General features: G+C 47.9%; 1 protein-coding gene across 13 annotated transcripts in view; it reads left to right on the top strand.

Moving 5' to 3' along the window:
• The window catches only part of MOK (MOK protein kinase), a 64,931-nt gene extending 52,656 nt beyond the window's left edge, over positions 1-12,275 (top strand). For 11 of the 13 annotated variants that reach the window (XM_070249292.1, XM_005605463.4, XM_023628421.2 and 8 more), the window contains 6 exons: positions 23-201; positions 7,828-7,929; positions 8,908-9,081; positions 9,736-9,850; positions 11,430-11,630; positions 11,714-12,275. In XM_070249292.1, coding sequence (XP_070105393.1) covers positions 23-201; positions 7,828-7,929; positions 8,908-9,081; positions 9,736-9,850; positions 11,430-11,630; positions 11,714-11,794 — 852 coding nt within the window. In that variant the 3' untranslated portion in view covers positions 11,795-12,275. The remainder of the gene's footprint in view (positions 1-22; positions 202-7,827; positions 7,930-8,907; positions 9,082-9,735; positions 9,851-11,429; positions 11,631-11,713) is intronic. The other 2 variants (XM_023628423.2, XM_070249290.1) reach the window with 1 other exon arrangement.
• The last annotated feature ends 2,574 nt before the right edge of the window (positions 12,276-14,849 follow it).

The following is a 14,849-nucleotide window of genomic DNA, read 5'->3' as shown; positions in this document are numbered from 1 at the left end:
CTGCTTTTCTGCCCCCTTGCAGCAGGATGTCCTGAAATTAGGGGACTTTGGGTCCTGCCGGAGTGTCTATTCCAAGCAGCCGTACACAGAATATATCTCTACCCGCTGGTACCGGGCCCCAGAGTGTCTCCTCACCGATGGGTTCTACACCTACAAAATGGACCTGTGGAGTGCTGGCTGTGTGTTCTACGAGATCACCAGGTAGACCTGAGGCTGCCTCGGGGCTGAGAACCCCCTGGGGCAGATGGACCTCTCTGTGTCAGTGTCCTAAGGCAGGTCACAAGGCTCAGCCGACTGAGTGGCTTCATGCCAGGCCCCTTCCTTTACAATACAGATTTTATAGTCATTCTGGTGTTTGTTTTTTAACTTCACAGAAAATTTACTAGGCTTTCGTTTTACTTTTTGTCACATACTTTTCCTTGAGAACAGAATACCATCAGTTACCTCTTTCCACTGGCACATCCGGGCCCTGGGTCGATGGGCCTCTTTATTTGGCATCATCAGTGAAATGATTGATTACCCAGTTCAGGAACAGAGTGGAAACGTGTTTACTGCCACCTCCATGGGGAGGTGTGAGCAGGTGGTCCCCTAGGGCCTACCCTAAGAGGTCCAGTCATATCAAAGAGGGTCCTCTGGCCCCAGGTGTGAGGATGAGTTACCTTCTGGCACAGCTGGACTCTAGAAAGCCCCAATCCTAACCGTCCTCCCTGGCCTCCACACCCCCCAGCCTTTGGGCTTTACACTGGACAGAGCAGTGGCCCGGGAAGAAGGGAGGAGGGCTTGTCCCACTCAGAGGTGAGCAGGGGGTCATGCTGAAGAAGCCCAAGGAGGGATTGGGGCAGCCCCTTCCTGCTCATAGTGGATCATTAAGGACGGGCAGGTGAATTGAACATCCGAGTGACGTGTATCAGAACAGTAGACCCAGCATAGGCAGGGCCCCAGGTCTCCTCTGCCTCCTTGACTCACAACGTCATAACTACAGACATACGTGCACTTCAGGACTCACTTTGTTTTGATTCTAGATCATTCGTATTGATAATTGACTTTATTTTTAAAAAATTTTTATTGAGTTCATAATAGTTTACATCAATGTGAGATTTCAGTTGTACAGTATTTCTTGTGTGTCACCACGCAAGTGCTCCCCTTCATCCCCTGTGCTCCCCCCAAACCCCCTTCCCTGGTAACCGCTGAACTGTTTTCTTTGTCCATGTGTTTGGTCATATTCCACATGTGGCTGAAATCATCTGATGTTTGTCTTTCTCAGTCTGGCTTATTTCACTTAGCATAATTCCCTCCAGGTCCATCCACGTTGTTGCAAATGGGAGGATTTTGTCTTTTCTATGGCTGAGCGGTATTCCATTGTATATATACCACATCTTCTTTATCCAATCATCAGTCGATGGGCACTTGGGTTGTTTCCATGTCTTGGCTATTGTCAGTAGTACTGCAATGAACACAGGGGGGCATATATCACTTTGGATTGTTGATTTCAAGTTGTTTGGGTAGATACCCAGTAGTGGGATAGCTGGGTCATAGGATATTTCTATTTTTAGTGTTTTGAGGCATCTCCATACAGTTTTCCATAGTGGCTGCACCAGTCTGCACTCCCAACAGCAGTGTATGAGGGTTCCCTTCTCCACACCGTCTCCAACATTTGTTAGTTTTAGTTTTAGTTTTAGTGATTATAGCCATTTTAACAGGTGTAAGGTGGTATCTTAGTGTAGTTTTGATTTGCATTTCCCTGCTTATAAGTGATGTTGAACATCTTTTCATGTGTTTATCGGCCGTCTGTATATCTTCTTTGGAAAAACATCTGTTCATCTCCTCTGCCCCTTTTTTGATTGGGCTGTTTGTTTTTTTATTGTTCAGTTGTGTGAGTTCCTTATGTATTATGGAGATTAACCTCTTGTTGGATATATGATTTGCAAATATTTTCTCCCAGTTGGTGGGTTGTCTCTTTGTTTTAATCTAATTTCTTTTGCCTTGCAGAAGCTCTTTAGTCTGATGAAGTCCCACTTGTTTATTTTTTCTTTTGTTTCCCTTGTCTGAGAAAAGATCCTTTTAAGTTCATTGTCAAAGAGTGTATTACCTATATTATCTTCCAGGAGTTTTATGGTTTCAGAACTTTTCTTCAAGTCTTCGATCCATTTTGAGTTTGTTTTTGTGTATGGCATGAGATAGTGGTCTACTTTCATTCTTTTGCATGTGGCTGTCCAGTTTTCCCAACACCATTTATTGAAGATACTGTCTTTTCTTCATTGCATGTTCTTGGCACCTTTGTCGAAGATTAGCTGTCCATAGATGTGTGGTTTTATTTCTGGGCTTTCAGTTCTGTTCCATTGATCTGTGTGCCTGTTTTTGTACCAGTACCATGCCGTTTTGGTCACTATGGCTTTGTAGTACATTTTGAAGTCAGGGATTGTGATGCCTCCAGCTTTGTTCTTATTTCTCAAGATTGCTTTAGCTATTCGGGGTCTTTGGTTGCCCCATATGAATTGTAGGATACTTTATTCTGTTTCCATGAAGAATGTCATTGGGATTCTGATTGGGATTGCATTGAATCTGTAGATTGCTTTGGGTAGTATGGATATTTTAACTATGTTTATTCTTCCAATCCATGCGCATGGAATCTCTTTCCATCTCTTTATGTCATTATCAATTTCTTTCAGTAATACCTCATAGTTTTCATTGTATAAGTCCTTCACCTCCTTGGTTAAATTTATTCCTAGGTACTTGATTCTTTTAGTTGCGATTGTAAATGGAGTTGTATTCTTGAGTTCTCTTTCTGTAAGTTTGTTATTAGAGTATAGAAAACCAACTGATTTTTGTAAGTTAATTTTGTACCCTGCTACTTTACTGTACTTGATAATTATTTCTAATAGTTTTCTGATGGGTTCTTTAGCATTTTCTATATATAAGATCATGTCGTCTGCAAACAGCAAGGATATCACTTCTTCACTCCCTAATTGGATTCCTTTTATTTCTTTCTCTTGCCTAATTGCTCTGGCCAAAACCTCCAGTACAATGTTAAATAAGAGTGGTGATAGTGGGCATCCTTCTCTTGTTCCTGTTCTCAGGGGGATGGTGCTCAGTCCCTGCCCATTGAGTATGATGTTGGCTGTGGGTTTGTCATATATGGCCTTTATGATGTTGAGGTAATTTCCTTCTATCCCCATTTTGTTAAGAGTTTTATTATAAATGGCTGTTGGATCTTGTCGAATGCTTTCTCTGCATCTATTGAGATGATCATGTAGTTTTTATTCCTCATTTTGTTAATGTGGTGTATCACGTTGATTGATTTGCAGATGTTGGACCATCCCAGTGTCCCTGGTGTGAATCCACTTGATCATGATGTATGATCCTTTTGATGTAATGCTGAATTTGGGTTGCCAAGATTTTGTAGAGGATTTTTGCATCTATGTTCATCAGCAATATTGGTCTGTAGTTTTCCTTTTGTGTGTTGTCCTTGTCAGGCTTTGGTATCAGAGTGATGTTGGCCTCGTAGAATGTGTTAGGAAGTGTTCTATCTTCCCTAATTTTTTGGAATAGCTTGAGAAGGATGGGTATTAAATCCTCTCTCAAAGTTTGGTAGAATTCCCCAGGGAAGCCATCTGGTCCTGGGCTTTTATTCTTTGGGATGCTTTTGATTACTGATTCAATCTCTTTCCTTGTGATTGGTCTACTCAGATTATCTGTTTCTTCTTGAATCAGCTTTGGGAGGTTGTAAGAGTCTAGGAATTTATCCATTTCCTCTAGATTATCCATTTTGTTGGCATAGAGTTTTTCATCATATTCTCTTATAATCTGTTGTATTTCTGTGGTGTCCATTGTTATTTCTCCTCTTTCATTTCTAATTTTGTTTTTCTGAGCTTTCTCTCTTTTTTTCTTTGTGAGTCTGGCTAGGGGTTTGTCAATTTTATTTATCTTCTCAAAGAACCAGCTCTTTGTTTCATTGATCCTTTCTACTGCCTTTTTTGTTTCAATGGCATTTATTTCTGCTCTAATTTTATTATTTCTCTCCTTCTGCTGACTTTGGGCTTTGTTTGTTCTTTTTCTAATTCAGTTAGATCTAATTTGAAATTGGTTATTTGGGATTTTTTTTTGTTTGTTAAGGTGTGCCTGTATTGTGAAGAATTTCCCTCTTCATACGGCTTTTGCTGTATCCCATATGAGTTGGTATGGAATGTTGTCATTTTCATTTGTTTCCAGATATTTTTTGATTTCTCCTTAGTTTCTTCAGTGATCCATTGCTTGTTCAATAGCATGTTGTTTAGTCTCCACATCCTTGTGCCTTTCTCAGCTTTTTTCTTGTAATTTTAATTTCTAGCTTTATAGCATTGTGATCAGAAAAGACGCTTGTTATTACTTCAATTTTCTTAAATTTATTGAGGCTTGCCTTGTTTCCCAACATATGGTCTATCCTTGAGAATGTTCCATGCGCACTTGAGAAGAATGTGTATTCTGCTGTTTTTGGATGGAGTGTTCTATATATGTCTATTAAGTCCAACTGGCTTAGCTTTTCATTGAATTCCACTGTTTCCTTGTTGATTTTCTGTCTGGATGATCTGTTCATTGATGTGAGTGGAGTGTTGAGGTCTCCTACTATTATTGTGTTATTATTATCTTCTTTTAGGCTTGTTAATAGTTGCTTTATGAACTTGGGTGCTCCTGTGTTTGGTGCATAGATATTTATAAGTGTTATGTCTTCTTGATGGAGTGTCCCTTTGATCGTTATATACTGCCCCTCTTTGTCTCTCTTTACCTGTCTTATCTTGAAGTCTACTTTGTCTGATATAAGTATTGCAACACCTGCTTTCTTTTGTTTGCCATTAGCTTGGAGTATTGTCTTCCATCCCTTCACTCTGAGCCTGTGTTTGTCATGGGAGCTGAGATGTGTTTCCTGGAGGCAGCATATTCTTGGGTCTTATTCTTTAATCCATCTCGCCACTCTGTGACTTTTTATTGGAGAATTCAATCCATTTACGTTTAGTGTGATTATCGATATACAAGGGCTTAATGCTGTTATTTTATCACTCATGCATTTCCTTTGTTTCTTGTCCTGTGTGTTTTGGTCTATCCATTGAGTTATGTAGTTTTTTATGATGTGTTTGTTTTCACCTTATTTATTATTTGTGTTTCTGTTCTGCTTTTTTGTTTAATGGTTACCATGAAGTTTGTATTCAGAATCTTGTGTATAAAGATAGTCCATTTTCTGATGGCCTCTTATTTCCTTAGTCTGAACTCATTCAGTCCCTTTCCTCCTCCCCTCCTAAGCTGTTTTTCTCACATCTTATTCCATTTTGTGTTATGAGTTTGTGGTTAAAATGACAAGATTATCTTTGGTTTTGGTGTTTTCCTTCCCTTTATCTTTAATGCTATACTTGAGTATTTGCTATCCTATTCTGATTCTGTCTACGTATTTATCTCCTTACTCCATGCTTTGTAACCCCTTTCTCCACTTTTTTTTTTTTTCAGATATGAAGGCCTTCTTGAGCATTTCTTGTAGGGAAGGTCTTGTGGCTATGAACTCCCTTAGCTTTTGTTTGTCTGGGAAAGTTTTTATTTCTCTATCATATCTGAAGGATATTTTTGCTGGATAGAGTATTCTTGGCTGAAAATTTTTGTCTTTCAAAGATTTGAATATGTCATTCTATTCTCTCCTAGCTTGTAAGGTTTCTGCAGAGAAATCCACTGAAAGCCTGATAGCGGTTCCTTTGTAGGTTATTTTCTTCTGCCTTGCTGCCCCTAGTATTCTTTCTTTGTCATTCATTTTTGCCAGTTTTACTACTATATGCCTTGCAGTAGGTCTTTGACATATCTAGGAGATCTGGAAGCCTCTTCTACACGGATTTCCATCTCTTTCCCTAGGTTTGGGAAGTTCTCTGCTATTATTTCTTTGAACACGCTTTCTGCTCCATTCTTCTCTTTTCTTTCTGGAATACCTGTAATTCTTATGTTGCATTTCCTAATTGAGTTGGGTATTTCTTGGAGATTTTCTTCATTTCTTTTTAGTCTTAGTTCTCTCTCCTCCTCTGTCTGGAGCATTTCAACATGTCTGTCTTCGATTATGCTGATACACTCCTCTATTATGTCCACTTGAGTGTTCAGGGAATCTGTATTTTGTTTTATCTCTTCCACTGTGTCATCTCTAATATTTCTGATTGATTCTTCTTTATAGTTTCAATCTCTCTTGTGAAGTAGCTCCTGAACTCGTTGAATTGTTTCTCTATGTTCTTTTACCTTGTTGAGTTTTTTGATGATAGCTATTTTGAATTCATTGTCATTTAGATTACATATTTCTGTGTCCTCAGGACTGAATTCTGGGTACTTGTCGTTTTCTCTCTGGTCTGGAGATTTGATATAATGTTTGGTATTCCTACACAGGGTGGCTCTGGTCTTAGGCATTCTGATATTATTTGATTGCAGTTAATGCCTATCGCCACTGGGTGGGGGTCAAGAGCCATGTATGCTGAGTGCTCTGCCTTAAGCTAAGATCCCAGGCAGTGGAGTGGGCGCAGGGTGGGTACTTTCTCCTGCGTGCTCTTGGGGCTTTCTCACTCTGCTCTTGCTATCTGCTCTCCTGGGGTGTTGGCTTGATGAGGTCACCCCTTGCAAAAGCCCTTGCCCCAGTAGAGGCCTTCCCTCTGGGCTGCGAGGGCCCTACAGAGTCCTTGATGTTCCCACCAACGAATGTCCCCTCCCCCGTTCCTTCCCTCTCGGAGGCCTCCTGCAGTCACAGATTGCAGTCTATTAGGGGAGGGAGCAAACTCTTCTCTTACCCCGTTCCAGCTCTTCTGAGGGGTCTCCAGCCTCTCCGCCCTCCATCATGTGGCCACATGTGTCTCTCTGACGTGTTTGTGTTCTGTTAGGATGTCCTCTGTTGGAATATGGATGTCCCTTTTCCTTGTGTGTTGGAAGGGAGAGAATCCTGGGCAAGTTCATTCTGCCATGTTGCTGACGTCACTCCTTGACTTTGTTATTTTTGATTTCTTCTTTAATTTTTTCAATGATCCATTGACTTGTTATTTTTGGAAAGCTGAGTGGCGATTTCACTGAAGCTAAAAGTGCCAACAGAAAATCCTTTCTCATGTGCTAAAATCCTTTTAACTAATTTGGAACAGTGTTGAAGGACTTAAATGTTAAGAACATGATGGCTGGTGGCATCTAGTCAGCACAGCATCCTGCTGTGACTCCGTCATTAAATTGTGCTGTCTTTGTCATGCTTCCCCCACGTCAGAGCTGTTTCCTGCTCCCCTGCCTTTTCTTCTTCTCTCCTGTAGCCGTAAGGTGTTGCTATCTTCCTGAATAGAAGCTAGTCTTACTATCAGAGCTATATTTTTCAAACTCTTCTTCGTGGCTTGTAATATGAATTCAATTTATTCATATAGATCTAAAATCTTTTATCCAAAATCCGTAAAAGCTCCAAAAATGAGCTTTCTTGGAACTCATTTGTTGATAAAACCTGACCTTCCCCGCCCTGGATTTTTGTCAACAAACTTACCTTGGCCATCAGGAGGCTTGGCATGGAGATTATGGATTGCAGTCAGTGTGAGTGTTCACATTTCACTGCAGAGACTCCATGGTGTCACACACACAGGAGTGTGGCTCTGTCTCTTAGAAGGACACGTAGGGCCTGCTGATGAAGTAGAAGCAGAAAGGCCTAAGTAGAAGGGGGATGGAAATCTGTTGGCTTCGAGGATTACCATCTAGCGGGAGGATTGTTTCCTCGAGTTTCCCTGTGAGTGAGCCATCCGGTGCAGGGAGACTAGCCAGGATGAACAGGGCCACGGCCTGTCCTAACCAAAGCCCCTTGTCATGCCCTTCCAGTCTGCAGCCCCTCTTCCCTGGAGCCAATGAGCTGGACCAGATCTCAAAAATCCATGAGGTCATTGGCACGCCTGCTGAGAAGACCCTCACCAAGTTCAAACAGTAAGTGTGGTGTGCCCCCAAGAGTCCCACGTGGAGTCGCCCCCTGCCAGGGCTAGTGGTGCGAGCAAGTTGAGGGTGGGGCCAGGCTGTGTCTCTGTTGCCCTTGCAGCCCCTCAGTCCACTTGGGTCCCCGTTGCCACTGAAGTGCTGCACTTACCTTGAGGCACTAGCGTAGTGGCTGCTCAGACAGAGCTGTCACCCCTGGGGCCCCCCAAAGTGCACTCTCCCTCAAGCATCACGGAAGGATTCTCACAGTCTTGGTGAGGGTCTGTGCCCTGAATATTTACACGGGACTTAGAGGCTGGTGGGTGAAAAAGGGACCCAAGCACCAGCTCTGCAGCGAGGACTTCATGCAGCCATCACCCAGCGTTACTGACCACGCTGGCACCCAGACCAGCAGTCGTTAGGGTTTTGTTTTTGTCAAAGATGAAGCTGAGGCTGGGGAGTGGGGAGGGAGGGCCCCTGGGCTGAGGTGGGCAGGCAGAACCTAGCACCTCCCAGACCCTAGGAAGGTAAGGAGATGACAATTATTTTAGGATTCTTTCTTTTTCTTTTTTTAAACTTTATTTCATTCCTCTCAGGTGGAAATGTGATATTAGTCTTTTCGAGGAAAAGTATTTTTCTTACATTTATAGCATAACAGATTTCATGACCCCTTCTTCTTTTTTAAAAAATGGACCATTTTTTAGAGTAGGTTCAGGTTCATAGCAATACTGAGTGGAGAGTGCAGAGGTTTCCCGTGTGCTGCCTGGCCCCACACTTGCACAGCCTCCCCCACCGTCAGCATCGGCACTAGAGTGGCCCACCTGTTAGAGTTGATGAGCCGACACTGACATGTCGTTATCACAGTGTCCAGGAGGGCCCACTCTTGTGTTGTACGTTCTATGGGTTTGGACAACTGTAGAGTCATGACTGTGGACCAGCCAAGTGCTCTATATAATGGCATGATTGTTTATTATCATTGGGCTTTTAATACAGGTCGAGAGCTATGAGTTTTGATTTTCCTTTTAAAAAGGGATCAGGAATACCTCTGCTGACAGCCACCGTGTCCCCACAGTGCCTCTCCCTCCTGCACGCAATGGTGGCCTATGATCCCGATGAGAGAATCACTGCCCACCAGGCCCTGCAGCATCCCTACTTCCACGAGCAGAGGTAGGCTCGCTGGCGGGTTTCTGCGCGGCCGCAGGAGCTGGCTGGTGAGAGCCGTGGGGCACATGCTGGGGCACGTGGTTCCTAGGAGCAGCTCCCTCTGTCCTGAACAGTGTCAGCGCTTCTAGGAACCCACGCCTTGCTCTTTTCTGGTATATCCTCCCAAAAGGAGGCAGTTAGTGGCTCCACAACAGGGTGTAAGGAGGGCTTTGTAGCTGCTTTGTGATTGATGCCAAGGCTCCAGTTGTTAAGACCCGGGGAGGAGCCCGCACACATCCCTGTAAAACAGGTCAACCCGCTGTAAGGTTTGAGAGTGTGTCGAATGGCACCTGCCCTGAGGGCATCTAACTCCACACCTCTGTCCACTCCCGCCTGTGTGACCATGGAGGTGACGTCTGACCCAAACCTCGAGTCACTGGGCGGGGCTGTGAGCCTGTGGCAGGGCAGTGCCCATGGTTCACAGAGGCCTCTCTGCTCCTGGCCCACAGACTGTCAGGCTGAGACAGAAAAGGAAAAACGCTCCTCATGATAGTTCACGTGGAAAAGAAGTAGTGACAATGCACACAATAGACAAATCTGGAGCCAGAGCGGGCGACCAAGCAGTCGTGCTGTGCGGGCTCTCAGGGGAGGCGTTCCCTCCTCTCTTCTTCCCTGTAGGGCAACTGAGAAGCAGTCTCTGACAAGCCACAGAAAGGCCTTCCTTCCAGAGCGCCCCGTGGCACCGCAACTACTCAGTAACAACTGGCAAATTTCAAAGGAGGGCAGAAAGCAGGTACTGGATGAAATCAGTGAGCTGGAAATGGGCCTGGCACCATGGCAGAGGATGTCTCCATGTGTTAGGACGTAGGGAGCCCGGCTCTGCTTGCTCCTGCCCTTTCTGCCACAGTAGCCAAGGGTCAACCACAGCGTCCCTGTGAGCAGGCCCAAACAAGGGAGGTAGGGTTCTTACGTGCGTATGTGCCAGGTTCTATGCCAAAGCACCTCACAGACGTCACCTTGTTGTGCCCTCAGACTGACCCTAGCAGGGGGCACAGAGAAGCTATAAACACTGCCCCAGGACACTTAGCCAGCCCTGGGCAGCCCATGACTTCTCCACTCGGCCACCAGCCCCCCGAGCACAGCAGGTCCCAGATGACTATCTGTCTAGTCACAGAGACTGTTTCACACACTTTTTGGTTTAGAAACAATAGCTTCACTTTGCCACATCTTCACCTTTCCTTTCACGTACCTTGTGGCCCCTGTTTGCTCAGTCCCACCAGGTTCACAGTTCTGGGCTGGCCCCGACTCTGGGTGATAGTGCACCCTTCCATCATTTATTTCGCATTCATCCCAGCCTTTGAGTGTCACCCCGTGCTCGGAGCTGTGGATGCAACAAGGCAGCTTTGCAGAAATCTGTACTTCTGTGTCCACCACCTGCTTGATGGCTCCACTTGGATCTTTAAAAGGCAAAATGTTTGAACCCCATCTCCTGATCTTTCCCCCCAAACTTGCTTTTCTCCCCGCACCTTCCCTCCCAGATGGAGGCAGCTCCCCTCCAGCTGCTCAGGCCCTAAACTGTGGGCATCCTGCTCCTTTGGCCTTAGCCTCCCTCGTTTTGCCCCCTAATTGCCGTCCCTGCTCGGCCTCCCCACCCTCCGCATCAGATGCTTGTCTGACCGGCTCACTCCTGCTGGCACCCCACCAAAGGCCCCCCGCCATCAGGGCCGAGGCCCACGCTGTCTGTAACCAGTTAGGCTTTGTGGTACAGAAAGTCTGTCACAAGCCACTCTTTTAACTGTGGTGCCGTGGACGATACATAAACCAATGGTGGGGCTGTGTTTCAGTAAAACTCTGGACACTCAAGTTAAATTTAATATAATTTTCACAGGCCATGAAGTTTTTTCCGACTATTAAAAAATGCAAAAACCATTCTTAGCTCACTAGCCACACAAAAGCAGGCAGTGGGCAGATTTGGCCTGAAGGTGTAGTTTGTCAATGGACTCCCCAGGGAGTTAGAGCAGAGGCGTCCTTGGCCTTGGCCGTTGGAGAGCTGCCCTTGCCATGACAGCGTCACAGTGTGGCCTCCCCAGATGTCAGGCCAGGTCAGGCCGCAGCGGCTGCACCGAGGGGCGGGGCTCAGCATGAGCACTGATGTGTGGAGGCTTTGCCTCCACTGTGGGGCTCTATGAGCCAGTGTCCACCTCCCTTTTGGGTGGCTGGGACACAGTGTCTGTTGTCTAGTCACCGAATGGTCACACCTCACAGTCAAATTGTATTAGGCAAAAGTATTGCAAAAGAGCCTCTTTTGTTTTTCCTAATTTCCATAAAGGGGACACCATCATATGTTCAACTGACCTGTGTTTTATTTCAAGAAACAGTCCATAAAGCAAGAGGAGGACCATCCCAAGAGACAAGGACCAGCCTGCCTGATGGAACTGCCCAAACTGAAGTTTTCAGGAGTGACCAAACTCTCCTCGTACTCCAGCCCCGCGCTGCAGTCAGCATTCGGGCCCGGAGCCAGCGGGACAGTCCCGGTGCTGAGACCCCTGAAGTGTGTTGGCACAAACCCAAAGGTAGCCTCTCTCCCTAGCACCCCTCAGCGCGCCGCGCGCACCCAGCCTGGCCGCCACTGAATGTGTGTCATTTTCTTTAACAGACAGATACGCAGAAGGACATTAAGCCCAACCTGAGACAGTGTCGCCTGCCCACAATAGGAAGGAAAGCTGGAGGGTACTGAGCAGCTCCAGCCAGCTCGCCTACTCTGCAGCCTGAAAGCAGGCGCAGCCGCCCAGCGGGCCGACGGCCTCTGAGCCGATGGAGGGCTCCAGGAGAGGCCTGGCCTCCCCGGCGAGGGCTGCCCCGCAGACAGCGGCACCACCCGGCCTGGAGCCCGCCGGCCCATGGGTACTCACATCCCGGAAGCAGCTGTCCTGGATGTTCCAGTCTAATACATTTGTAAAACCACCTCATTCTAGGGTTTGATTTTATTTTCATCACCTAAGAATTTGGAGCAGGGAATATTTTGTAATTTTTTATGTGAATCAAAACAGAGAAATTATAATTTATATGATGTATTATTTAGGCTTGGTTTCAGCACGGGCCCTGCGTGTTGTGCCTTCTTGAGTCCATCACTAGTAGTGTGGTAGCATGTTACAGCTGCCAGGTCATGCTATTGGAGACCCTGGATTTTTATTAAAAAATAAGCTATCATTACAATATTTTGTTTTAATATTTTCTGAGTTAAACATGTGTACCGACTATACATTCCTGTATTTTAGCTTTTGCTATTAGGGGCTTATTAGGGGAATTGATTTTGTTAGGAAGACTCTGGTTCGGCTTAATTTTGTTTCACTTGAAAAACCACTAAGGGGTAAGCGCAGGCTTGGGCTCGGTGCCCCGGTGCCCCCAGGGAGCCGTAGCTGCGCCAGGCGGGCCGAGCACGAGGGCAGGTCAGAGCGCCAGGCTTCGCAGGGGCTGCCTCGTTCCAGCTCCTGTGAGTAGACAGCACTGCTTCCTGACGGCCTGGGGGTGCCCTGAGCTTTGTCTCCGGGGCCCCCACGGTAGCTTGGGCACAGAGAGAAGCCTCTTTCCTTGTGGGGGTGGCATGGGAACGCTGGAGGCAGCAGTGGTGCTGGAGAGAGCAGGGCAGGCAGTGGCCAGGCTGCCAGGCCGAGGAAAGAAACCCTCTGAAGCCCCTTTTTGTCTTGGAATGTAACCTGATAACTGAGTGTTCCTGCTTTTTCTCATCTTCTCAAACTTACAGTGTTTAAAAAAAAGCACTTTCGCAGGTTAGTTCTTAGTCTTCTTGTTCCTTCTTTTAAGACAGATATGTGACACCCTTCCACATGCTCTCCGGTGGCCATCACCTCCAGCCCACCCAGCAAGGGGTGAAGCAGAACCAGGAGTGACAGGACAGCTGGGCTGTGGTGGGGTGGATGTGGCAGCCACAGGAGGGGCAGGCTGGAGCCAGTATTTTACAGGCCGGGGTAGAGAGAGGGGCTGTGAGCACGGAGGCCGCGTCGGGTGGAGACCCTGTGGGTATGGGCCATGAGGGAGCAAGGAGCCCAGGAAGGGCAAGTTCCAGACCAGAAATGAAGCTTAGGTGGCATTCAGAGCTGTGTGCACATGGGGAGGGGTTGGAAGGAGCTTTCTCTCTAACCCGTTTGAGGGCCTTCAGGGACGCCCCATTGTGGCAGTGGTGTTGGGGGGCAGGAAGGGCGCTGTTCTGCCTCTGCAGAGGACCTGAGAGTTCTCAGCCACATGGAAGCTGAAAGTTTCACCAACACAGCTGGTGCTGCGGCCCAGCAGCAGGAGGGACCGGCGAGACAGATGGCCAGAGGAGACGGGTGCAGAGAGGGACCCGCAAGGCGGTGAGCACACACTCTGAGCCCGGCGGGGGAGGCTGCTGGAGAAGCCAGCCCCATGGAGGCGGCGGCTCAGAGGGCACGCTGCTGTCCTCGAGGACTGGCTCTGAGTTAGGGCACCTCTAAGGACTGACAAGTGTTTGTGTCTTTAGGAAAACTGTTGCTCCCCTTATAAAATTTGAAGGGAACATCTTTAAAGTTCTTTGCATACCTTTTTGAGAAAGCAAACTTGTCCCTTCCTGTGGCAAGGCAGCAAGTGGGGGCTCTCTGGGGCAGGCCAGGCCCTTGAGGGACACGACCTGTCCAGAAAATGAGGCCCTTTTTGTTTTGACTTGGCCTCTGGAATCAAGTTCTCTGAAGCAGCGTCAGGTCTGGCACATCAGGCGCAGCCAGAGTGGGGCCTCCCGGCTGGGCAGACAAGCAGGAGACCACAGCCCAGCTCCAGCGAGCCCTGCAGCAGGCGGAGCTGGCCCGGGTCACTGCACGCCTGCCTCCATGGCGGAGCCCCCAGCGGGGCTCCACATCAGCTTCACGAGGGCAAACCCACTTTCCTGCAGATTGGGAGCAGGAACAGCCATTGGCCACCCTGGGGCTTCCTGCATCGCTAGGAGCTTGCTACCCGCCCCCCCCCCCCCCCCCCCCGCCCCATCCCCGTCCAGCTCCCAGCAGGGGAGCCAGTCACTGGGGCAGCCAAAATCACTCCTGGCTCTCTCTCTACCCTGTCTGTGGGCCCAGCAACGGGCAGGTACTGGCCAGGGCTTAGAGGGCACAGGAGGCCACCCTGGCCTGCTGCCAGAGCCCTGGCAGGGTCTCTGCCCCTTCCGGATTGGAAAGATTGTGAAGAAAGGCAGCAAGGCCATTTCAGCCTTTCTGGGCGACACTAGTAAATGGCTTCTGAAGCACCTGAGTTTTGGCCACAGAACTCCAGAGGGAAGTGGGGCTGGAGTCTCCCACCTCCTCCACTGCCACCCAGATTCACTCATTCCACATTGCTGAGCACCTGCCGAGTGCCTGGTGCCCACCCTTCTGCACTGAGCCCTCCTATCACAGCCCAGGAGGACGTCTGGGGCGGATGCACTGGGCCGACTGTCCCCACGCTGAGATGGGGTCTGGGGGTGGTGTGGGCAGAGGCAGTGGGCAGACCTCTCGGTCCAAGGCTTCCAACTCTGACGGCACGTTAACTTTGGAAACCTGCTCACAGAGTAGAAAAGCGGAGGCAATGCCTCCCAAGTGACCTGGGCCCTGCCATCCCCTGGTAGTGAGGGCACCCCTGGGCGCGCTGCCTGTTTCCTTTGGCCAGGCTACAGCACCAGCCAGCAAACTCGCCACAGGGGCCCAGAGCTGAGCGCGACTCCACTCCCTGGATTGCCTGCCTCCTCTCGGCTTCCCTCAGACCCGTCCCCACACAGCAGCACGCACTCACCAACT

This window comes from Equus caballus, chromosome 24 (assembly GCF_041296265.1).
Source record: "Equus caballus isolate H_3958 breed thoroughbred chromosome 24, TB-T2T, whole genome shotgun sequence".
NCBI classification, from domain to species: domain Eukaryota; kingdom Metazoa; phylum Chordata; class Mammalia; order Perissodactyla; family Equidae; genus Equus; species Equus caballus.
Note: the sequence above shows the minus strand (reverse complement) of the source record. Positions and strands in the feature narration are given on the sequence as shown.